This window comes from Dama dama, chromosome 4 (assembly GCF_033118175.1).
Source record: "Dama dama isolate Ldn47 chromosome 4, ASM3311817v1, whole genome shotgun sequence".
Lineage (NCBI taxonomy): Eukaryota > Metazoa > Chordata > Mammalia > Artiodactyla > Cervidae > Dama > Dama dama.
The window spans coordinates 65975097-66000172 of NC_083684.1; the positions used below are offsets into that span (position 1 = coordinate 65975097).

The window sequence follows — 25076 nt, forward strand, 5'->3', positions numbered from 1 at the left end:
CTGTGTCTGCCTCCTCCCCCATTTCAGCTCCCTCTTTGCGCTCCAGATTACTCCCCTTCTCAAACCGGGTGAAAACACAACTCGGGACTCTAACCCAAGAGGCCTGGACTCAAACCCAGCCAAAACCCAGTTAAGGACTCTCCACCTCTGACGTCCCTCATCACCCGTCGCCTCCCTGCTCCCATCACTGATACAGGGCAGCTCTCCCTATGCTGTTCTCCAATCCCTGGAGATCTGGCTTTCTAATTTATTAATACTTCTCTATTTTACCCACTTGGCTATTTTCAAGGCTTAACCTCTTTGAGTTGACTATCCCTTTGCAATCCCTCAGCCATTCTCAGAGTTCGCGTTGGTTCTCCCTGACGCTTTTCTCCTCAGCTTCAGTTATTTCTCTCAGTCGTCCTGACTCTGCTTCTCCTGATCCTCCCGCCTCCTGTCTTTACTGAGTGGGCGACAGAAGGACACGCCCCCGGAGCGGAAGAGCACCTTTTCTGACCCAGTTGAATTGGACATGGAACAGCACTGGCTGTCACAGGGCTGGCCCAGGTCACCTACCTACGCGGGGTGAGGGGACGGGCTGACAGGAAAGGGGGGCCCTGCGGGGCACAAGGAGCGGCCTAGGAGACGCGAGGACAGAGGGGCTGGGAGGGAAGGGGTCTCAGGAGCGGGGCGGGCTCTCCCGAATCCCGGGACCGGGGAGAGGGCGCGGCCTCTCCGGGAGCGGCGGCGACGGGTCTGCCTCCAGCGGTCGGGAAGGCGACGCGGCGGAGCGCGACTCTAACTCGCGAGAGAGGGCTGTACTTGGTGAGGCCAGAGGTAAAAAAGGGTTTTAAGCAGGAAAATGTCGCCAGAGGCGGTGGCTACGCGGACCGAGGACCGAAACCGCCCCAGAAACTCTCAAAACCCAAACGAAAAGATAACTGGGCCGCAATGGCAGCGGCAGCGTTTATTCGGGGCCGAGCACCGGGCGCCAGGCTTTTCAGGTCGCTGACAATTGTCACACCCTGAGGACGAGTGAGCCGGAGGGGTAGTACCCTAGAAGGAACCTTAGGCGCCGCTCGGGGACCTCGGCTCCGCGCTCTCCAACTTCCGGGTCCGTGGGAAAGGGCTTTTGGTATTAGAGCCGCGGCTTCCGACGAGGGGCGGGGCGAGCATCGCCGTGCCCGCTGCTCGTGGGAGGGGCGGGGCGCGGACGGGGGCGGGGCCTGTTACCTTGACAGGATTAAGTTACATCTGTAACACTGCTCAGGTAAAAGCTTCAAGTTATGTCGGAACCAAGATCCTTCCTCTTAAGACTAAAAGGGTTTATTCGCAATAAAAAGCTCTTTTTCACAGCATGTTGTGCTCAGATCCTGCTAGTGAGGCTGAAGCAATTCAGGGATCTGGGAACTTGGGCAGTTTAAGAAACAAGAATGGGACTAGTCTCTACATTACAAATAACAAAACTCTCCCTGGGTAGAAATGGGCTATTCCCTACTGACACCCGACAAAACAGCAAAGTCAGCATAGTGCTGAGTTTAACAATCTCAGGGTCAGTACCTGGGTGTCTGAGATGGAGGACTTAAGGGATGTGATCATTTGGGTCACTAACCACAGCCTTTAAAAGAGCAAGACACTTTAAATGACTATAGAGTGCGTTACTATTTCTTTTATCCAACGTGTTTTAATTATTTCCCTATCTAAACCCAACTCTCTAAACAGTGACATAAAGGGGGTTGTACAAGCAACTCTTAAAATGACAAATATCATTGTGTAAATTTAAGCTACAGAGAAAAATTAACTGATATGTACACTGTGAAATGATTAGCACAAGTTTACCTAGCATCCATAATTTTGTATCGATAACCTAAAAGGAGAAAGCAAAATAGGAGAAAAAAAACATTTCTTTTTCTTTTGATGAGAAGTGCATTATTCTTTACAATGCTCTATCCTATACTTTGGAGGAAGTGCTTAGTCACTCAGCTGTGTCGGATTCTTTGTGACGCCATGGACCCCATGGACCCCATGGACTATTTGTGACTCCATGGACCCCATGGACTGCCAGGCTCCTCTGTCCGTGGGACTCTCCAGGCCAGAATACTTGAGTGGGTTGCCATGCCCTCCTCCAGGGGATCTTCCCAACCCAGGGATCGAACCCAGGTCTTGTGCATTGCAGGCGAATTCTGTACTGTCTGAGCCACCAGGGAAGCCTGACTGTTAAGTATCTTTCCCAAAAACTTGTTTAGCAAATTACACTAAACTAAATAATATCCATAATGTAATTTCAAATTGATTATATGTTCAGTATGAACAGAATTAGAATTGTTCACTTTCTATTTGCAAGTTGTAATATATTTTAGGTCTTTAGTTTCTAAAGCGATGACAAATCTAGACAGCATATTAAAAAGGAGAGACATTACTTTGCCCACAAAGGTCTGTATAGTAAAGCGATGGTTTTTCCAGTAGTCAGTCATGTATGGATATGAGAGCTGGACCATAAAGAAGGCTGAATGGTAAAGAACTGATGCTTTTGAACTGTGGTGTTGGAGAAGACTCTGGAGAGTCCCTTGGACTGCAAGATCAAACCAGTCAATCCTAAAGGAGATCAACCCTGAATATTCACTGGAAGGGTTGATGTTGAAGCTGAAGCTCCAATACTTTGGTCACCTGATGTGAAGAGCTGACTCATTAGAAGAGACCCTGATGCTGGGAAAGATTGAAAGTGGGAGAAGAAGGGGACGACAGAGAATGAGTTGGTTGACTGGCATCATCAACTCAATGGACATGAGTTTGAGCAAGCTCTGGGAGATGGTGAAGGACAGGGAAGCCTGGCATGCTGCCGTCCATGTGGTGGAAAAGAGTCGGACATGACTGTCCAATTGAACGACAACAACGTTCTCTCAAATGTGGGTATCAAAAAGCCTGAAAAAATACAGTCTTCGGAAGATTTGGGATTTATGGATGAACTCCATACCCCCATCAAACCATGGGATCTAATAATTTTCAGAACATTCAAAAACTGCAGATTATATGCTATTTTCAAAAACACATGTCAAAACATATCTATCTTAGCAATATCTTCTTAGATTCACTTCTAGTAGCCAACTCCCACACTTAGGTTTGTTTCAGAGCAGGCTGTTTGATACGAAATCTCATAGGCATTCTTTTTCTTATAGCTGAGTCAAAATCCTCAGCATGATCAGAAGCTCCCATCACTAGGACTTGGCACCTGGGATCCGTATCCAGTCCATCCCAAAGACTCATAAACCGGGCTTTCATCATGGCTAGGCTCCATGGTCAGAAACTGAACATTCTCATGATCAGATTGCTCAAGTCCTAATACCTGAACTCAACGTAAAGGTTTTCCCACACTCATTGCATTTGGGAGGTGTAGCTCCAATATGTTCCCCAACTTGTGATCTTTGGGTAAAAGCCTTGCCACATACTTTACATCTGTGTGCTTTCTCTTCACGATAAATATTCTGCCATCTAGTGATAAATGAACAATAACATGAAGACTCAGCATATTCACTGCAATTTAACTCATGAAGTATTTGGTAAGTCTATTGCACAACCTAAAAGTTTCAAAATTCAGTACATTAGTACTGCTTGGTGCAGTACAAACAACTGGATTACTGGTGCAAGGGGGACCAATGAGAAAACGTTGCTCACATTCCTGGCACTGGTGATGAACTTTTTTAGAATAAGTAGATTTTCAACGGCCTGACCACATTCAATATCATTTGTTCTCAGTCCAGTGTGAATATTCTCATGAAGCATAAGACATGAACCACTGCCAAAAGCACTGAAACCTCAATTATATTTTCAAGGGCTCTCCCCTCTGTACATCATCTGATGGCAAGTTAGGCTTGAAAGTACACTGAAGAATTTACCACATTCATTACATTTCTAACGATACTTTTCATTGGAAAAGACCCTGATGCTGGGAAAGATGGAAGGCAGGCGGAAAAGAGGATGAGATGGTTGGATGTCATCACGGACTCAATGGACAGGAGTTTGAGCAGGTCCTGGTGATGGTGAAGGGCAGGAATCCTGCCTCCTTCAGTCCATAGGGTTGCTCAGAGTCCGAGAGGACTGAGTGACTTAACGACAGCCCACTCCAGTATTCTTGCCTGGGTAATCCCCCGGACACAGAAGCCTGGCAGGCTACATTCCATGGGGTCTCAAAGAGTTGGAAATGTCTGAGCATAGAGACCATTTTATGTTTTTCTCTGATTCTAGAGCTCATACATGTAACCAGCATCACTAAAAATAATCTAAAATGAAGAGTCTCTGTAGTCAATTTATGACCCTGGTCATATAAACCAGAAAAGGACAGTAATACAACTCCCTAACACTCGAGAAAGAACTCCAGCTCCACCACCAGTTGCAAAGATGAAAGTCTAAGCTAGTTCCTGAACAAGTGTTTTGGTATATTTACAAAATTATTCAGTGCCAGTTCTCAATTATAATGACTTTCTCTCTAGTAACAAATTACTATATGTTTCGTGCACGATATATGTTACCTCAGGATTTTCCACTGAAAGGAAATTGGACCACGAGCCTCTCACGGTAACAACAGAGTTTTCTGAGGGAGGAAAGGTTGGTGGATTAGGAAGGTTCCAAGTGACCCGAGACCACAGATATGGAGTATAGGAGACCCTATGGGCGTAGCTTAACAAGACTAAAAAGCAAAAAACAGTACCTTAAACTAATGAGCAATCAATGGTGCAACACAAGCCGGGGAGACCACACCTACCAAGTCTCGGCTTCAGTAATTTCTGTAAACTCACGTCCTTCGAGTGGAGATACCAGATATTCCCAAGCTGTAGGTTCCAGAGGAAAGGGACAATGAGGGGCGGAGGAGCCTAGGACACCCGCCTGCGTCGGGAGGTGTGAGGAGCGGGGCCGAGCGGGGCCGAGCGGGGCCGAGCGGGGCAGAGCGTACTTGAGGGTCTCTCACGTCTTGTGTTCCGCCATTGACGCTCATTACTTTAAGTAAATGTAATAGTTTTAATAAAACCCTAAAATTCTTTGGGATAATCACAATGGAAAGAAAAAAGCTGTAGGCATAACATTTGCAGTCATGCATGTCCGACGACAGAGGATGAAATCGTTGGATGGCATCACCCACACAATGAGTTTGAGTAAACTCTGGGAGTTGGTGATGGACAGGGAGTCCTAGCGTGCTGCAGTCCATGGGGTCCCAAAGAGTCAAACATGACTGAGCGACTGAACCAAACTGTACTTGGAGTCCTGCTGATGAAGCTGAAGTGATTCAGAGGCCTGGGAACTGAAACCTGGTGTGGTGGCCAGGTTGGGGTTGGGTGGCGGTTGATGTGGGGTGCTCCTGGGGTGGGGCTGGATGTGGGGTGCTAGCTGAACCCAGGAATATTCCTGCAATTAGAATTTAAGCAGTTTAAGTAAACAAGAACTGGCTTTGTGTAGTGATGACAAGCTAGAATATGAAACACACAACTCTTAGAAAGGGCTACTTCATACTAACACTTCTAAGGAGAAAAATGTCTTGACATTCCACTTCTTCAAGGATCAAGCTTATTAGTCACTGCAGTGGCCCAGTGGTACACCTTGACGGGAATGCAGGATTGAGAAAAGCAGGCACCAAACTGTGCTTTGGACATTCTAGCCTTTGTGTTTCTGGACCGGCCTCTTGGGTCCATCCACCTCTTCAGCAAGTCCAGATAAGTTTGGGGGAGTCTCTCCTGGTTTTTAGATCTCCCAGTTATTGGTTGATGACCCCAGTTTTGTTTGGAAGTGTATTATACATAGCGCCCAGTTAAAAGACACCGAGTAGAACCTCCCTGGTGGTGCAGTGGTAAATAATCTACCTGCCAATGCACAGGACCGGGTTTGATCCCTGGTGTGGGAGGATGCCACGCGCCTCGAAGCAACTAAGCCCGAGCAACACAAGTACTGAGCCTGTGCCCCAAAGCCTGTGCTCTGCAACAGCAGCAGCCCCAGCACTGAGAAGCCTGCACGCAAGTAACCAGGAAGTCTCCTCTGCTTGCTGAAACCACAGAAATCACACATTCAGCAAAAAGAGGCTCAACAGAGTCAAAGAAACAAAAAGACATTGACTCCTCTGGACTGACAAAAAGAAGCACCAAAACGCCAGTTTCCAACCATACCCCAGCCAAGTTTCTCTGGAGAATTCATAGCCCAATTGCTGCAAAAAGACAAAGAAGCCAGAACAATGAAGACTTAGCAGAGACAAAAATAAATTTTAAAGATTAAATTTTAATAAGAAATGCATTCTTCTAAAAAAAAAAAAAAACAGAAATGCATTCTTCTTTATGTAATATTTAATCCAATACTTCAATGCAATGGAATGTCAAATTGCTATATGATCACTTGACGGTGTTTAGGCAATTTACTTCTTGTTGAAAAATTGTAATATATTTTCTCTCATGTCTTTGTTGTCTCTTTCTGAAAGATCTCTCAGTTGACGACAACAAAGCACATTGTAAAATATAAAGTCTTAAGAAGACACAAGAATTTATTTTCATCAAAATTATCAACTTGGCACTATTTATAAATATTTCTATGTTTATTATTGACTGAACTCAAGTCCTAAAGAAAATGTCTTTCTTTACACTTACAGGGCACCTACTATGTTCCCTGTCATTGTCTACGTGCATTTTAATATTACAAGTCTCAAAATAACCCACAGACTTATGTATTAGTGTAAGGCAGGAAAGAAATGTAAATTAAACCTTAGATATGGGTCATAACATGTGGATAGAAAAAGTAACGCTAAGGAAAAACTATTGAAAAAAACACAAAAGAAATAGGAAGGCAGGATTTAAGACATTGGCACTGAAACATATGTATTACCATATGTAAAAAATCCAGTGTGATTTTGATATATGAGCGAGTGCTCTGGGACAATCTGGAGGGATACAGTGTCGAAAGAGGTGGATTCTGGAGGGAAGGGATATATGTATGCTTATTTATGTTGATGTACAGCAAAGACCATCACAATATTGTAAGAAAAGAAAAAAACAAAAACAAAAACAAATTAACTGCTGGTGAGTTAGGCCTGAACACACAATCAGAGCTTTCCCAAACCTAGCATATCTGTGTAGTTTTCCTAAGTTTGAATTTTCTGAGGGTCAAAAAGTTGATATATTTTACTGCACTCTTTACATTGCTAAGTTTTCACTGCAGTATGGATTCTCAGATGATCTGCAACGTCATTCCTTGTGACTGAAGGGTTTACCACAAAAATAACATGCATGTGCTTTCTCTCCTGTATGAATTGCCTAATGGGTGGTTAATGATGAACATGCACTAGAAACTCTGCCACATTCATTTCACTTGTATGTTTTCTATACAGTATGAATTCTCTGAATTATAAGGCCTGAACACTAACTAAAGGCTTTGTCACACTCACGACTTTTGCACTATAATGTTTCTCACAACTGTCACATTCTAATGTTTCTCTCTAGTATGAATTCACCGATGGTTTCTAAGTTCGTCATTTCAAGTAAAGCATCAGCCATATACATCACATTTATATGGTTTCTGTCCTGTCTGACCTGCCTGATGATGAGTTATGGATGACTGTCCCTAAATGGTTTGTCACAATTTTTATATTTCTAAGGTTCTCTCCTCTATGAATTATCTGATGAACTGCAAAGTTTGCATTCACACTGAAAGCCCTGCCACATATACCTCATTTATATGGTTTCTCTCCAGTATGAACTCTCTGATGAATAGCAAGCTTACCACTACAAACAAATGCCTTGACACATACATCATATTTATATGTTTTCTCTCCAGTATGAATTCTCTGATGAAGTCCAAGTTTTGTATAGTCTGATTAAAGGCCTTGCCACACACATCACATTTACACAGTTTCTCCGCAGTATGAATTTTCCGATGAACTGCAAGGCTTGAAGTTTCACTAAAGCGTTTGTGACATACATCACATTTTTATGGTTTTACTCCAGTATGAACTCTCTAATGAACACTCACGTTTGCAGCTTGACTAAAGGCTCTGCCACATATATCACATTTATATGATTTCTCTCCTGTATGGAACCTCCGATGAACTGCAACCTTTATCGCATCATTAAAGGCCTTGCCACATACGTCACATTTATATTGTTTTTCTCCAGTATGTACTCTCAAATGAACAGCAAGGTATGAACTTACTCTGAACGTTTTGCCACACGTATCACATTTGTATGGTTTCACTCCAGGAAGAAGTCGCCAATGAACAGTAAGGTTTGCAGTATGACTAAACGCCTTGTCACATACATTGCATTTGTATGGCTTCTCTCCAGTATGAATTCTCTGATGAGGTGCAAGTCTTGTAGTTTGATTAAAGGCCTTGCCACATACATCATATTTATAAGGTTTCTCTCCAGTATGAATTCTCCAATGAACTGTAAGGCTTGAAGTTTCACTACATTTATATGGTTTCCGTCCAGTATGAACTCCCTGATGAACAGCAAGGCCTGAACTTACACTGAAAGCCTTGCCACATATACCACAATTATATGGCTTCTCTTCACTATGAACTCTCTGATGAACAGCAGGGTGTCCACTACGACTAAATGCCTTGCCACACACATCACATTTTTAAGATTTCTGTCTAGTATGAATTCTCTGATGAACTGCAAGGTTTGAAGTTTGACTAAAGGCCTTGCCACATGCATCACATTTATATGGTGTCTCTCCAGTATGAACTCTCTGATGAAAAGCAAGGCTTGAACGTCCCCTGAAAGCCTTGCTGCATATACCACAATTATATGGTTTCTCTCCAGTATGAACTCTCTGATGAACAGCAAGCTGTCCAGTACGACTAAATGCCTTGCCACACACATCACATTTATATGGCTTCTCTCCAGTATGAATTCTCTGATGAACTGCAAGGTTTGAGGTTTGACTAAAGGCCTTGCCACATATATCACATTTATATGGTTTCTCTCCAGTATGAACTCTCTGATGAGAAGCAAGGCTTGAACGTACCCTGAAAGCCTTGCCGCATATACCACAATTATATGGTTTCTCTCCAGTATGAACTCTCCGATGAACAGCAAGGTGTCCACTACGAGTAAATGCCTTGTCACACACATCACATTTATATGGCTTCTCTCCAGTATGAATTCTCCGATGACCTGCAAGGCCTGAGGTTTCACTAAAGCATTTGCCACATTCATCACATTTATATGGTTTCTCGCCAGTATGAATTCTCTGATGAACTGCACGTCTTGCATTTTTACGAAAGGCCTTCCCACATACACCACATTTATATGGTTTCACTCCAGTATGAAGTCTCTGATGAACAGTAAGATCTGCAGTATGACTAAACGACTTGTCACATACATTGCATTTGTATGGCTTCTCTCCAGTATGAATCCTCTGATGAAGTATAAGTCTTCTAGGTTGACCAAAGGCTTTGCCACATACATCACTTGTATATGGTTTCTCGCCACTATGAATTCTCCGATGAGGTCCAAGATTTGCATCTTGATTAAAGGCCTTGCCACATACATCACATTTATATGGCTTCTCTCCAGTATGAATTCTCTGATGAACTACAAGGCTTGCAGTTTGACTAAAGGTCTTGCCACATACATCACATTTATACGGTTTATTTTCAGTATGAAGTCTCTGATGAACTGCATGGCTTGCATTTTGACTAAAGGCCTTTCCAGAAACATCACATTTATATGGTTGCTCTCCGATATGAGTTCTCTGATGATTTTCAAGGTGTGTACTTTGTTGAAAGCACTGACCACACACATCACATTTATATGGTTTCTCTGCAGTATGAATATTCTGATGAACTGCAAGGTTTCCAGTTTGAACAAAAGCCTTGCCACATACATCACAGTTGTGTGGTTCCTCTCCAGTATGAATAGTCCAATGAATTGCAAGTTTTCTAGTTTGATTAAAAGCCTTTCCACACACGTTGCATTTATATGGTTTTCCTCCAGTATGGATTCTTTGATGTCCAGAGTTCTGAGTCCTGAAGAAAGGTTATGTCACACTCAGTACATTTGTAAGGTCTTTTCTTTTGTGTTTCATGGTCTGGTAACAGTTCTGAAGGATGCATAACAGCATCCTCATGTTTATGAGAAAAGCCTTTGCAGACATTACCAGTTCTCTCAGGTGATAAACCTGTGGCACTGACGTTTGTCACAACTTGACTACATTTAAATATTATCCCTTCAGATTGTACCATGTGCAATTCAACCTGAAAGCTTGCTCTGTGCCTTTCAAAAGGTCTATTTCCTGCATCACTTCTACTAGGATGATCTCTTCCATCAGTGAGGTTTTTGTTATGGGATGTAGACATTCCTTTGTCATTTCTTTCATCATCTGTCCACAGACAATCAAACTCATGTATATTTTCCTGGATCTTCCTGAGGCGAAAACCTTTGACTTCAAGGCTTTCAGTTCTTCCAAATATCACTCTTTGAAAAATTTCCCCTTTACCACTGTTTGCTTTTGCGTGTAATTTCTTGACCATATGTATATGAGACATATCTACAAGACATAAAGAATCGCAGGTATTCTATTATTCACAATACTGAAATAAATTATTTCCTGTTGAGTACATGATATTATACCAATAGTCCTATCAATCCGGAACAGAATTATGAATCTTCACAATGATCTTAAAACTATAGAACACTAAAGAAATAGAACTCTTTAAAAAGGAGTGATCATATGCAATTCAAATTAATTTTAGGGTAGTGTCGTTTCAAACACAATCAGAAAACATTCATTTTAAGCAAACTCATGTCAGTTTGAAAAGAAAACGTCTTTTCCCACCATGACCTCAAGGCTCATCCTACTTTGTACTAAACACACTGCTGTCTCATAATTGAGGAGAAACTAATGTTATACTGTGTACACTTTATGAATACTTATACATGTTTAAATGGTGAGGAACATACAGGACTATAGAGGTGACTCAGTGGTAAAGAAACTGCCTGCCAATGCAGAAGACGCGGCACAGGGGGATACAGTCCCTGGGTCGGAAAGATCCCCTGGAGCAGGAAATCACAACCCAGTGCACACTCTTGCCTGAAAAAACTTCCATGGATAGGAAAGCTTGGTGGGCCACAGTCCATGAGATCACAAAGAGTCAGACAGGACTGAGCAACTGAGCAAACAACCATCAAAGAGGCAATACACTGGAATGGTAAACAATGCAAAAGAAGCATTCTAATGAATAATGTAAAAAATAAATGGCAGTTAGAAACTGTTCAACAAATACTGCATTGAGAAAATATAGAATTCTGTAAACTATATATATATATATATATATTTTTTTTTTTTTTTCTTTTTGCTAGACCATGTGACTTACAAAATCTTGGTTCCCTGACCATGGATTAAATCCAGGCTCGCTGCAGTGAAACTACTGAATCCTATCCACTGGACTGTCAGGGAATTTTCTAAAATAATTTAAAAAATAAAAAAATAAATACTTTTTAAAATACCTGTTAAAAATCTATCAGTAGATAGACATAAAATATATCAGTAGATAGACATATAGTCGTTTTATGACATTAATGAGTGGATCATGTTAGTTATATAGTGTACTACAAAAAGACTCATTTTTAAAAAACAAAAAATATGAGAAACAGTCTCTACTTGTACAATAATCATTATACATCAACTCCCTATCTACACAGTAACCTAAAATCACCCAGTTCATTAGCTCAAGATATAGGTAAAGGAACAAGCTTCGGGGCTTCCCTTGTGGCTTAGAGGTAAAGAATCCATCACCGAGAATAAGTTGATGAACAACAGATACTGAGCCTGTATGGCAGAACTGTTCACGCCCGTGTGCCCAGGGCCCGTGCTTCACAACTAAAGAAACCACCACAATGAGAAACCGTGTTCCCCGCAACTACAGAGTAGCCCTCAGTCGTCTCCAGCAGACAGAAGTCCGCACAGCACAAAAGACCCAGGACAGGCCAAAAACAAAGACCTCGCCTTCATCTCTGTGGGCGCTACAGCTTCACTGGGGGATGCTGTACATTTCACATGACGAAGAACAGAGCCGTCAGTTAGGGAGAAGAAAAACCTCCTGTGAGATTCACAAACATTAAACATCTGTTTTCTCACAGAACTCTCCCCCTTGGAGAGTTTCCCAAACCCCATGAGTGGTGAGGCTTCCTCTCCACTGTGACAGCTGACCTGTGATCACAGTGTTGATACTTTCCCACTCATCTGGATTTTTGCTATTAGCACCTCATTCTCCACAATCCAGGGGTCTTCCTCCTCGTAACACAAGTATGGAGATAATGTTCAGATCAGAAACAGAAATTCCTACTCACAAGTAATGCCACATACTGTGGCTTCATCTAGAATCCAACCTCTCTTTCTTTTAATAAATGTATCTATTATTTTTAATAGATATTAATTTAATATTTTAATTTTTAATGTATTCATATCTGTTGGCTCAGGGGAGTGTTCATTCCTGTTTGGTCTTTTCTCCAAGTTCAGTAAGTAGGGGCTACGCTCCAGATACAGTGCTCGTGTTCCTCACTTGCTGCGGCTTCTCCTGGGTGCACGGGCTTCAGTGGTTGTCCCATGTAGGCTCAGTAGTTGCAGCTTCCAGGCTCTAGAGTGCTGGCTTGTAGTTGAGGCACACAGGCGTAGCTGCTCTGTGACATGTGGCATCTTCCCAGAGCAAGGATCAAACCTGTGTCTCCTGCATTGGCAGGTGTAGAATCCAGCTCTTTTGTCAGCCAAGGGGTGAGGACATTATAAACCGACAGAAAAATACTTCTCTAATGAATTTACTATCTGTATCCTTCTGAATGCACAGGGAACAGTATAACATACAGTACAAAATGCAGCAGGTATCTAGTTCCTCTCTAAGAACTACTGAACCAAGAACACATGGCTAGAAAACAGGCAACTTGATATTTCAAAGTTTGAAATCACCTTCATAAATGCTCTAGTTCTGAAAAAACTCCTTCTGTATCACACATTGGCAGGTCACCAGAAGGAAAGACAAGTTTAAACTCCTGACACCAATCACAAAGCTTTACATGTGTCAGTCAACAGGGTTTTGAGCTTAGTCAGGAAAAACAGGCGCTCTCAAAAGGTACAGAGGGAACATGCAGAGGTACCCCAGGGCAGATCCCCACTTCAGGGGGAAGTGATCCTCACCCACAGACAGCAGGTTCCTGAGAGTCTCCACCATCACATCCTTGTACAAGGTCCTCTGGGCAGGGTCCGGGCATTCCCATTCCTCGGGAGTGAAATCTATGAACACATCCTTGAAGGTCAACTGTGCCTGAAATGAAAACACATTTCACCAATGGGCCGTATGGAAGGTTCTTAGTTTCATACAAAATGAGAAGAGGTGAGAGGGGTAAAGCTCACTTCAGTTGAAGTAATATTCTGATAGATCCATTAAAAGCTGCTTGAAGCAAACTGTTGGTCTCTAATTGAATTTCTAATTTACTTTTTTTAAGATTATGATATCCTGCAATCAACATGAATTTGTCACGTATGTGGAGAATACATGAAAAATACACAAAACCAACACTGGGTTGTGTATGCAGAAGTGTTACATTCAACACACGGAGTGACATAGTGTCACTATGTAGTTGAGTTACAGCAAGACTGGTGTCTTCAGAGACCACAAAGTCCACAGTGACTTTAAAAGTACACACACATTGTGATGATGATGACATCATCACATTGATGACAGGTGTTTCAGCACCTGTCCTACACACTAAGCATTACTCTAAAGACTTCACATGGATGAACTTGTCATCAACATAACAGCACATTAGAGAAAGATCTGAGTCCACCTTACTGGGGAGTAAATCCTGTCACTCTAAGAAATCGCTCAGATCAAACAGTTAAGAAATGAGGCAACAAAAAATAAAAAAAAAAAAAAAAAAGAAATGAGGCAACAGCACCTGAGCTCAGGTGGTTGGGAGAAACAAATGAACCTAAAGAAATCAACGATTTAACTACCAGAAAACGAAAGAGCATCCACAGAGAGTTCCTTGAGAATACCGGAACAGAAAAGGAAAGAGCATCCACAGAGAGTTCCTTGAGAATACCGTAAAGAAGTTCAAGGAAGCTGAATTACAATAGAAGAGCATAAATTGTGATGATACAGGGTCACACCCTCTCCCATCGCAACCCACACAATGTCAGTAATCTTGCTACAATTTACATCATTCATGTGACGATGCAAAAAAATACATGATATACACTTAAGATACAACTGAAACTGCTACAGAGCATACACCATTATTTATGAGATGATGTTTTTGTAATAAAACCATGGAGCTACATATCTATGCACTCATGCATGCACCTGGAAACACACAATTGATTAAAACAATAAGAGTTTTCTTTGTTTCTCTCATTCTATCAAAATTTATTCAGCGTCAGCTTTGCACATCAAACTTGAAATACAGCAGTGAACATGACGAAGCTTACTATCTAGCAGCCAGTCAGCCAATTTCATCCACAATTTTCACGTTACTATTGAAATAAGTGCTCTGACAGAGGCCCGGTGCTAAGACAAGATTAAACAGAAAGTCTTAACCTACATTGAGAAATCAGACAAGGAATCTGTGAGGAAGAAACACTTAGGATTGGCAAGGTGGGAACTGGAAGAGTGTTGCAAGCAGAGAGAACAGCCTGAGTGCTGGTCTGAGGCAGGAAGATATTTACTGAGCTGCAAGTCAGCCAGTGTGACTGGGACACAGGGAATGTAGATGGGGTGATGCCAGGTAGAAGCTAATTTATGCAAGACCTATGAACTGAGGACTTTTTTTTTTTTTTTTGGATTGAGGACTTTAATCCAAAAGCTACTGGAAGTCTCTGAATAATCTGCAAGAGGAAAGTTAGAAGCTTAGATTTGTTTTTCAGAGCTCAATCTGCTGTGTGTGGAAGTTGTCTTTACCTGCATACTCATGCTAGACTCTTTGCAACCCCGCTGACGGCAGCCCACCAGCTCCTCTATCCATGGAACTCTCCAGGCAAGAATACTGGAGTGGGTTCCCATTCACTTCTTTCATGTTACTTCTTCATTCAGTAACTTTGTCAACATTCTATTTCTTTTTTTAAAGCTTATTTATTTTGCTTATGTTGGGTCTTCGTTGCTGTGAGTGGGCTTTCTCTAGTTGCAGCTGCAGTGCCCACGCTTCTCACTACAGTGGCTTCTCTTGTTTTGAAGCACAGGCTCTAGAGAGTGCGAGCTTCTGTACTTATTCCTCGCGGGCTCTAGAGCACAGGCTCAGTAGCTGTGGCCCATGGGCTTAGTTGCTCTGAGGCATCTTCCCGGACCTGGAATTGAACCCGTGCACCCTACATTGGCAGGCACATTCTTAGCCACTGTACCACCAGGGAAGTCCTCAACATTATCTTATTCTAGTTCAAAAAAACTTAAAACTAATACAAGCAGTAAATAACATACAGAAGATTTCTTCCAATCTTTATAAAATACCTGTATTTAAAAATATATGGGCCTCCCTACGGTAAGTGGTAAAGAATCTACTGGGCAATACAAGAGATGTGGGTTATTGCCTGCTCTGAGATCCCACATGCTGAGGGCCAACTATGCCGTGAGTCTCAATTCCTGAGACAGAGCTCTGGAGCCCAGGAGATGAAACTACTGAAGCCGGCGCGCTCTAGAGCCTGGGCTGCAAGACAAGAGAAGCCACCACAATGAGAGGCGTGCGCACTGCAACCAGAAAGTGGCCACCACTCGCCGGAACCAGGGAAAAGACACTGAAGCAATGAAGATACAGTACAGGAATAAGTATATTTTAAAATAATAATGGGATTTTTATCCTTAATTTTAGGTATGTACTTGGTAACAGGGTCATTATTTTAATCCATTAAGAAAATACTGACTCAAGATCAGTAAAGTTGGAAAATTCCCTCATGGTCCAGTGGTTAAGATCCCTCATTTCCACCTCAGGGTTTCAGGTTCGATGCCTACTTAGTGAACTAAGACCCTGGAAGCTGCAGCATGTGGTCAAAAAAAAAAAGAAAAAAAAATGAGTAAGCCTATTTTACAGTTTAAGTTCGATGGTGTAACGAAACACTCCCTAGCCCTGACATCTCTTTCTGAACACTCCATTCCATCCCCAAACACAAGTTTTCAAGGAGGTACTCATTTAGTTTTAAAAGTACTATAAAAAGTCAGAACTGATTTCTACTCACTGGCCTCTTTGGCAGATTTTACCATGTACTGTACATGTTAATACCTGAGGTCCACGTACCGCTTCTTTACCCTGGTTGACAAAGAGCAGACAGCGCATCCAGATGGACCCTAAACAGTCCCTGCTGCCCAACAGCACTGAGACCCCATCTCCAACTCATGGGTGAGAAGCCCTGGCCAGGACGGTGCCCAGGGGAGCCTCCTCACAAGGGCCAGGTCACCAGGTCATGGGGAGACGGGATCTAAGTGGAGAAATCAGGCCCTGAGGGAAGGCCCCGGGTGAGTGTGCGTGTACAGGTCAGACAGGAGAGTGTGGAGTCAAGTCACGTTGGGGAGTCCAGAGAAGGGCATTTCAGGAAACCAGCGTGAGAATCCACTGAGAATATGACCTTACCTGAGAAAGAGCCATGCCTGACTCCGGTTGTGTCCTCTTCTGGGCTTCTTCGTCCACGAGTCTTCACAGTTTTTTCATGAAAGTAGAAAACATGCTGTTTAATGCTTAGGGTCAACACACCCCCTCCTCAGCCACAACCACACACACAGGGACGCCCTCACCATGAGGAACAGACAGTCCCCTGTGCCCACTGTCTCAGGAGGGAATCAGCATGGGCAACTCCCGCACAGAGACCAACACGGGACTTTCCCACACTTTCTCTTGGATCACACTCCCTTCCTGGTGAGGCCTCATGCACACAGCAGCATGGGGCACCTCCACTGACCCCATGATGCCCATCAGGTCACACAGTAGGCCCTGGTCCAGCCCCACTCAGAGCTGAGCACCCTCCCCTCTCCCAGGGCCTGATCTCAGTCTCAGAAGTGGAGGCTAAGAGCCCTGGTGCTCAATGCAAGATCACGATCGGAATCATTTGCTACTCTTTGCACATTCCTGGGGCGAGGCCCCACACGAGATCCTGAAGAACGTGTCTGATGGGGGAGAACTGACTAACCAAAGGAGTATGTGTATACTTACCATACACCCTGTGACCATGCAACACATGTGTACACTGTGAAATATTTATCACAAACCACTAACCAACACATCCATCACTGCCAGATTCCCATGTTCTGTGTGTGGTGAAAACACTGAGGACGTACTCTCCTGACAAATTCCCAGCAAGCAGGAACAGAGTAGGTTTAACTACGGTCAGTATGCTGCGCATACCTCCCCAGGACGCGCTCACATCACAACTCAAAGTCTGTAGCTTATGACCAACATCTCCCTATCTTCCTGACCTTCCATCCTACCCTCTGGTGCTAGTGAGTTTCATTTTTTTTTACATTCCATATAATAGAAGGACATATAATATCAGTCTTTCCCTGTCTGTCTTAATTCACTTACCATAATATTCTCTACATTCTTCCAAGTTGTCCCAAGTGAGACAAATCTCCAGAATTGTTTACAAGAAAGTCGCTATTGTACAAACAAATCTTTATCCCAAGCTACAATAATAATTAAATGTAAAGAAAGCAGAAAGCCAAAAGTAAAACCATCACAAAGAACATGTTTAAAGTTGCTTGAAAAGGCATCATGTAGAAAGAGTCAGTCAGTTCTTGCCCCATTCCTTCTCTCACATACCTCTACTCCTCACCAGGATCAGGGAAGGGCATGATCCACACCTGAGAGAAACAAGTCACTACCCCAGTCCTCACCTCAACAGGCTCTACACATGCATGCTCTTTTAATACAAATAATTACGAAATACACATGCCTCACAGACAGAAGCTTTGATATTCTCATTCTTATCTGTCGAATTTAAAGAAGCAAGATCTGCATTAGATTTCACAGCCAAAAATCAATGCATGACGACTTAGTAATTCTTACCCAACTGCTTCAGCACTCTCTGGATCTAGTCCCCACCACCACCTGCACACTAGCTGTTTCCACTTCATTTGGTTGATCTGTTTCCCTACTTCTTTCTACATCTCCCTTTCTCTGCTCTCATCTCTGCTCTCCTGCTGTGCCTGTCCTCCTCTCTACTTCTTCCCTGCCTCCCATCCCTCCTCTCTCTGCCATCTGTACGCCTTCAAGTTGCTTTCTCTCCAACCTCCCTGGTTAGGCTCAATCTCCCTGCATTTCTGCCTTTCTTCCTCCATCTCTGCCCTCGCTTCCTCCCATCTCTCTGGCACTCCCAAGTGGCTATGCTTCCTTTCAGCTCGCTTTTTTTCTCAGCTCCTCCAATCACTAGGAGTCCCCTTCCTCTCGCAGCAGGATATTCTTGCTCTGGGCCCAACTCTCGTATCGCCTTCGCGGGCTATCTATGCGAAGTGCGTCTGCACTGTTGCCTTCTTTGGGACCCTGATTTACAGCCCCTCTCCCTTGAAGGCTACAGAAGGGGGCGGCAGAGGATGAGATGGTGAGATACCATCCCTGGACTCAACAGACATGGATTTGAGAAAACTCTGGGAGATACAGGGCTCGCAAAGTGTCGGAATGAACAACCACACCTCCCTATGTTGCTCACCTTTAACTCTCCGGAGATCCTGCTTTTCTCTGAATTTCTCTCCTTTCCCCACTCGCTCCCTACAAGGCTCATTCTCTTCCATGAAGCTGTCTCTTCCAAGTTCTTCACAATCCTCTTCACTGCCATCGCTTGTCCCACGTGCTTTTCTCAGCAGTCGCTGTCTGCTTCTCCTGATCCCGCCTTCCGCCCACTATTTACAGGGTAGACAATAAGAAAGACCATCCCGCAAAAGCCAAATTCCAGCGTCTGGTATTTGGCGCCGAAGAACCATGGGTGTCACGTGGTTGGCTCAGGTCACCTCTCGCGACCACGGATCAGGGGAAGGTCTGAGGAGACGTGAGGACAGAGGGGCTGGGAGGGAATTGGTGTCTCAGGAGCGGGGTGGGATCTCCAGAATCCCAAGATCGGGGAGAGAACGCGGCCTCTCCGGGAACGGGGCGGCCGGCGAGGCCTCCAGGGCCCGAGAAGGAGAGGCTGAAGAACGTGGAGCGAATACACCACCTCGCTTAATAGAATTGTATGTGGTGCAGAAAGGGTAGAGGGGTCAGTGAGGTCAATAAACGGTTTTAAACCGGAAAAAGGTGCGAAACGCAGCGTTCCAGTGTTTCAAAAGCACGAACCGGCTTCAGTGCGGACTTGAAAGCAAAAGGCAGGCGCCCCTTCGCCGCTTACGGAGACGTCTGAATTTGCTGGGGGTGGTGGGGCGGGAGCGGGGATTTAGAGTCAGTAGCGACTCTCAGACCCGGGGTACAAAGAAAAGGAGACTGCGAGAGGCAGGTCTGACTCCGAAGAAACAAACTCACGCTGCGCTGGAACCTCCACTCGCCGCTCTCGGCTTCCACGTGAGTCACGGTGCGCGCACGCGCAGACATATAGATGAACGGCTGGAGGCGGGGCCAGGCCGTCAGGGGAGAGAAGCCGGACCAGGATAAAGCCTTGGAAAAGTGTGGCGGAAACTCACTGCGCGACGAGCGGGAAGTATAGGCGCGTCGGGAGGGTCCGGGCGGAGCGTCGGGAGGGTCCGGGCGGAGCGTCGGGGCGGAGCGTACTGGCGCGGCGGGGCGGGGCGACTCGGCGCGGGGGGAGGCCCGGGGAGAGGTGGGGTGGGGCGGGGCGGGGCTGAGCGTCCCAGCGCGGTGGGGCGAGGCCACTCAGCGCGGAGGTAGGGGCGGGGCGGGGTGGGTCGACTCCGCGCGGTGGGACGGGCGGTGCGGAGCGTCGCCACGCGGGAAGGCGGAGCGTCGCGGCCCCAGGGGGGCGGAGCGTCGCGGCGCGGGGGGCGGGGGGCGGGGCGTCGCGGCGCTGTGGGCGGAGGAAACAGTTCAGTACTGTAATCGCTGCTAAAGGGGACTGAAGCCAGTAAATTAAAAAACAGCTGCTCCTTGGAAGGAAAGTTATGATAGAACTACATGGTGTATTGAAAAGCTAAGGAATCACGTTGCCAACAAAGGTCCCTATAGGCAAACTGTGGTTTTTCAAGTAGTCAGCTCAGGATGTGATTAAAGAAGTGATGTCAGTTCGTCCATAAAGAAGGCTGAGCATAGGAAAATCGATGCTTTTGGATTGTGGTGCTGGAGATCAGTCTTGAGAGTCCCTTGGAGAGCGAGGAGATCAAACCAGTAAATCCGAAAGGAGACCAACCATGAATATTCATTGGAAGGACTGATGCTGAAACTGAGGCTCCAATACTTTGGCCACATGATGCAAATATCGGACTCATTGGTAAAGAACTCGAGGCTGGGAAAGATTGAAGGCAGGAGGAGAATGGAATGATAGAGGACGAGACGGTTAGATGGCATCACCAACTCAATGGACATGAGTTTGAGCAAACTCCAGGAGATGGTGAAAGACAGGGAAGCCTGGCATGCTGCAGCCCACGAGGCTGCAATGAGTCAGTCATGACTGAGCGACTAAACAACAGTAACAACACATCACTGATAGGGCATAGACTGGGAATTCGTGGAGGGTGTGTCTGGTTTTTTCCCGGGGAAACAGGGGGCCTAGTGGGGGGTCTTAAGTTAGTGATAATGGGGAAGGGTGGCTCTTGGCAGTAAGCCTTTTCCTGGAAGTGAAGTGGGAGAATTTTTTAATCTTTGCTCTTTTCCATAATTACAGGATCTGAAGTAAGCTTCAACTCTGTCATCATAAGCTATAATACCAAGAAAAGTCACAGAAGATAAATACAGATGTAATAGTTAAAAATGGAACCTTAGGAATATTAACCCAATAATAATAAAAATAACAAGGAAAGCCTGAGAACCTCGATGTATGTACCTTAGAACGTCGGTGAGAAGCCCTGCGTGTTCCTTTGGGCTGTGTTGTGTCTGGTCCTGTCACATCTTAGAGACATGAGTACATGTTGAAAGACGTTCCTCTGAATTAACAAGTCAGAGGTCTGGGTTGAACCAGAACCCAGAGGTTATATTGATGCCAAAATCTTGGCTCTCTGTGCACAAATGCCAAACCGAAATATTTGAAATACAAACACAGAGTTATGGAGGATGAAGAGTGGCTTTATATATGTGCGAGGCTAAAAGGGAACACTTTAGGCCCCCTCCCTGGTGAGTAGGGAGATGTTATATTGTCCACTAGGGATATATGCTAAGGATCAAGGCAGTAACAGTCTTGTATTCTTGTTTCCTCTGCAAAGTTCTAAAAGGATGAGGTTGTGACAAGATCCACTTTTGTGCAGGACCTTAGGTGGTCTCCTCATCAGTGCAGCGGTAAAGAATCCATCTGCCATTACATGAGACTTGGGTTCCATTCCTGGGTCGGGAAGGTCCCCTGGAAGATGAAATGGCAACCTATTTTGTGTCCATTGGGTCACAAAAGATTTGGACACGATTGTCCCGGGGTGAGCATCCTTCTTTGATTACCAACTGTTCTACCCTTTGGTCATGGCGGTCATGGAGTTGCAGTCCTGTCTATAAGAAATGGGACCCAAAAAGGCCTCTGTGCCTGGGAGCCCCACAGAGCCCTGCCCTGCAGCCTCAATACTAGGAAAAATATTTTCCATTTTGCCATTTCTTTGGTGATCACCGGAAAAAAAGTCTTTGCACAGCATCCTGGATATTATGTGTATGGTTAGACAGTAATGAAATATCACACTGATGTAACTAAATTATCCCCTCATCTCCTCTTTTACCAGCTGTGCTCTGGTGAAGAAATAGCTGGTGAGAATAAGCCTTTCTTCATTAACAAAGTGCAAAAGCAGGCAGTTGTTTTCTGTGCGCTGAGAAAGAAAGCTGCATGTGAATTGTCCACATTCCACATGCAGACAGTACATGCGGATGTGGACAGATGTGGTGTTACCTTAAAATGGTTTGGCCCAGACACCTGGGGTAAAGTCTTCATGAAATTCCAAGAGTAGATATACTGAGGATTTAGCACATATGAAGTAGTAAACACAAACTGAACTGAATTACCCAAGAAATACTCAACATTGTTGGGAAAACAAAATGAAACACCAAAGTGATTGGGCCCAGAAATTATCATACTGAGAGGGTAGCGAGCAGGAAGGTCAGGGGTCTCCAAATGGAGGATATAGGCTGCAAGTGTCAATGTTTTTTATCTTTCTCTTAATCGGCAGGAGGAGGAAACAAACTACATGTGTCAGATATTTTCCCCTTCTCTATTCAAAAGTTTAAATTTGTATGGGTTTGTCTTAAATTCTGTGTTACTATGACGACACCTGGTTCCACCTGAACTTAACTTTTCTCAAACCTTGAGCAAACCAATGCATTTTTCTTATGGAAATATTTTTATTAAGCTATGTTAACGAACTATGTATTTACCCGAGACTCTTTCTTCAAATCGGTTCTCTTAAGAGACTCAGAACCGATAATGGCTCAACAAACCAGTATGTTTTCCTCATACAATTGTTGTCCTAATCTTTGTTAATGAAACTATTTGTTTCCTTAGGAACCTGCCTTTCTTCAAGATTCATGTCAATCGTTTTATGGCCCGGGACAACTCGCCTTGTGCCAATGTTATCTCAAAATGCATGATGTGGGTGAGGGGCCTGATGCCAATCTCTGAGTTTTGAGACATTTCCTTTCTCCAATTAACAGCCTGCTAGTAGCTATATAACATTCACCTAAAGACTAGCAGTGGGGCACTCTTTCTGTCCCCTTCTGATGTCTATGTCAGAAACTTTCTCTATCTCTTTTATACTTCAATAAAACTTTATTACACAAAAGCTCAGAGCAATCAAACCTCATCATTGGCCCCAGATTGAATTCCTCTCTTCTGGACGCCAAGAATCCTGGAGCATTTCACGGCTCAGCAATAGCCTTTCAATACTAAGTGAATAAGCCAGAGAAAGACAAACATTAGACATCACTTATATTTGGAATATGAAAAAAGATACCAATGAACTCATTTACAAAACAGCAACATCTGATTGTGTAGTACAGGGAGCTCTGCTCAATGTTTTGTGGCAGCCTGGATGGGACAGGAGTTTGGGGGAGAATGGATACATGCATATGTGTGGCTGAGTCCCTCGATTGTCATTTATCCTGACCCCTTAAAAGATCTGAATCTGTGCTCGCTTCGGCAGCACATATACTAAAATTGGAATGATACAGAGAAGATTAGCATGGCCTCTGTGCCAGGATGACACGCAAATTCATGAAGCGTTCCATATTTTTCACAGATGTACGGAACAGACTTTTGGACTCTGTGGGAGAAGGCAAGGGTGGGATGTTTTGAGAGAACAGCATCGAAACATGTATATTATTTAGGGTGAAACAGATCACCAGCCCAGGCTGGATGCATGAGACAAGTGCTCGGGCCTGGTGCAGTGGGAAGACCCAGAGGAATAGGGTGGAGAGGGAGCTGGGAGGGGGGATCGGGATGGGGAATACATGTAAATCCATGGCTGATTCATGTCAATGTATGAAAAAAACCACTACAATATTGTGAAGTAATTATTGTGAAGAATAAATAAAGTAATTTATTGTGAAATAAAATAAAATTTTTAAAAAATTAAAAAAAAAACTTCTGAATCCTCTTGGGACCCAGCAGTACCCTACACCCATACCCACCTCACCCCCCAGCATAAATCCACCTCACCCCACCTTGTCTTTGCTCTTTTATTAAAATTTGAAAGGAGTAGAGTAGGTTCATAATGTCATGTTAGTATCAGGCATAGAGCGAATTGAATGAGTTATATTTAAAAATTATTAGAGAGGAAAAAAGTCTCCTTTAATGAGAACTACATTCTTCTTTGTAAAAAGTGTTTCTGTTTCATGCTTGTGATGACATAGCTTCAAATACTTGAGAAAAACTTGTATAATAATACATATAATTATTATATATTATATAATAATTTATAAAATATATATTTTATATATTACTATATAGAATAATTATATATAATTATTTATATAATAACTATATAATGATATATAGTTGTCAATATTTCCTGAATGTACCAGTGCCAGTGAAGTTGCTCAGTCATATCTGACTTTTTAGGACCCCATGGACTGTAGCCTACCAGGTTCCTCCATCTATGGAAGTTTCCAGGCAAGAGTACTAGAGTCGGTTGCCATTTCCTTCTCCAGGGGATCTTTCTGACTCAGGAATCGAACCCAGGCCTCCCACATTGCTGGCAAACGCTTTACTGTCTGAGCTACCAGGGAAGGGCAATGTAATGGAACGTCAAATTACTTTATTTGAGGGTAATTAGGCAATTTACTTAAAAAAAAAATTGTTATCTATTTTTCTCTTTTCTTTGTTGTCTGTTTGGAAGCACTGTCACAAGTGAACAACAAAGCAGAGTATACAATATAATGTTTTCAGAGGACATTAGAATTTATTTTCACCAAAATTATCAACTATGCACTACTTGTAAATATTTCTGTGTATTAACTGTAAATATTTCTGTGTATTATCTCAAGACCTAAAGAAATTGTCTGTCTTCATAGTTATAGAGTACCTACTATGTCCCATCATTCTTATGTATCTGCATTTTCATGTTCTAAAAGTCTCAAAACAACCCACTGATGTGGATTTGTCAGAGTAAGGCAGGGAAAAAATGTAAACCAAACATTAGTAATGTAAATGTAAACCAAACATTAAATCTGTGTCACAATAGGCGGTCAGAAAAAATTAGGCTAAGGAAAAACTATTGATAAAACAAATAGGGTGGTGTGATTTGAAACAATAGCATTGAAGCATATATTGCCATATGTAAAACAGATAGCTGGTGGAAGTTTGATGTATGAAGCAGGTAACCCAGAGCCAGTGCTCTGTGAAGACCTGGACAGATAGGGTCGGGAGGGAGATGGGTTCGGTAAGGAGGTGACATATGTATGCCTATGGCCAATTCATGTTGATGGAAAGCAAAAACCATCACAGTATTGTAAAAAAAAAAAAAAATTTTTTTAATACATCTAAGAATAAACAATGGAGCATATTACTTAATTCTATAATGTGACATGAAG

The 25076-nt window shown here is 43.5% G+C and overlaps 1 protein-coding gene and 1 non-coding gene across 2 annotated transcripts; one reads left to right on the plus strand and one right to left on the minus strand.

The window, feature by feature from the left end:
* Positions 1-658: 658 nt before the first annotated feature.
* Positions 659-16577, minus strand: LOC133055178 (zinc finger protein 271-like). Its single transcript, XM_061140612.1, is given in 10 exon segments — positions 659-800; positions 865-1205; positions 1540-1597; positions 1819-1846; positions 4861-4971; positions 8128-8176; positions 8179-9979; positions 12255-12294; positions 13144-13270; positions 16563-16577. Coding segments are annotated over 10 exon segments (2712 nt in total).
* A 6595-nt stretch (positions 16578-23172) lies between these two features.
* On the plus strand, positions 23173-23279 carry LOC133055273 (U6 spliceosomal RNA). Its single transcript, XR_009692573.1, has one exon. It is a non-coding gene; the product is annotated as a U6 spliceosomal RNA (small nuclear RNA).
* The last annotated feature ends 1797 nt before the right edge of the window (positions 23280-25076 follow it).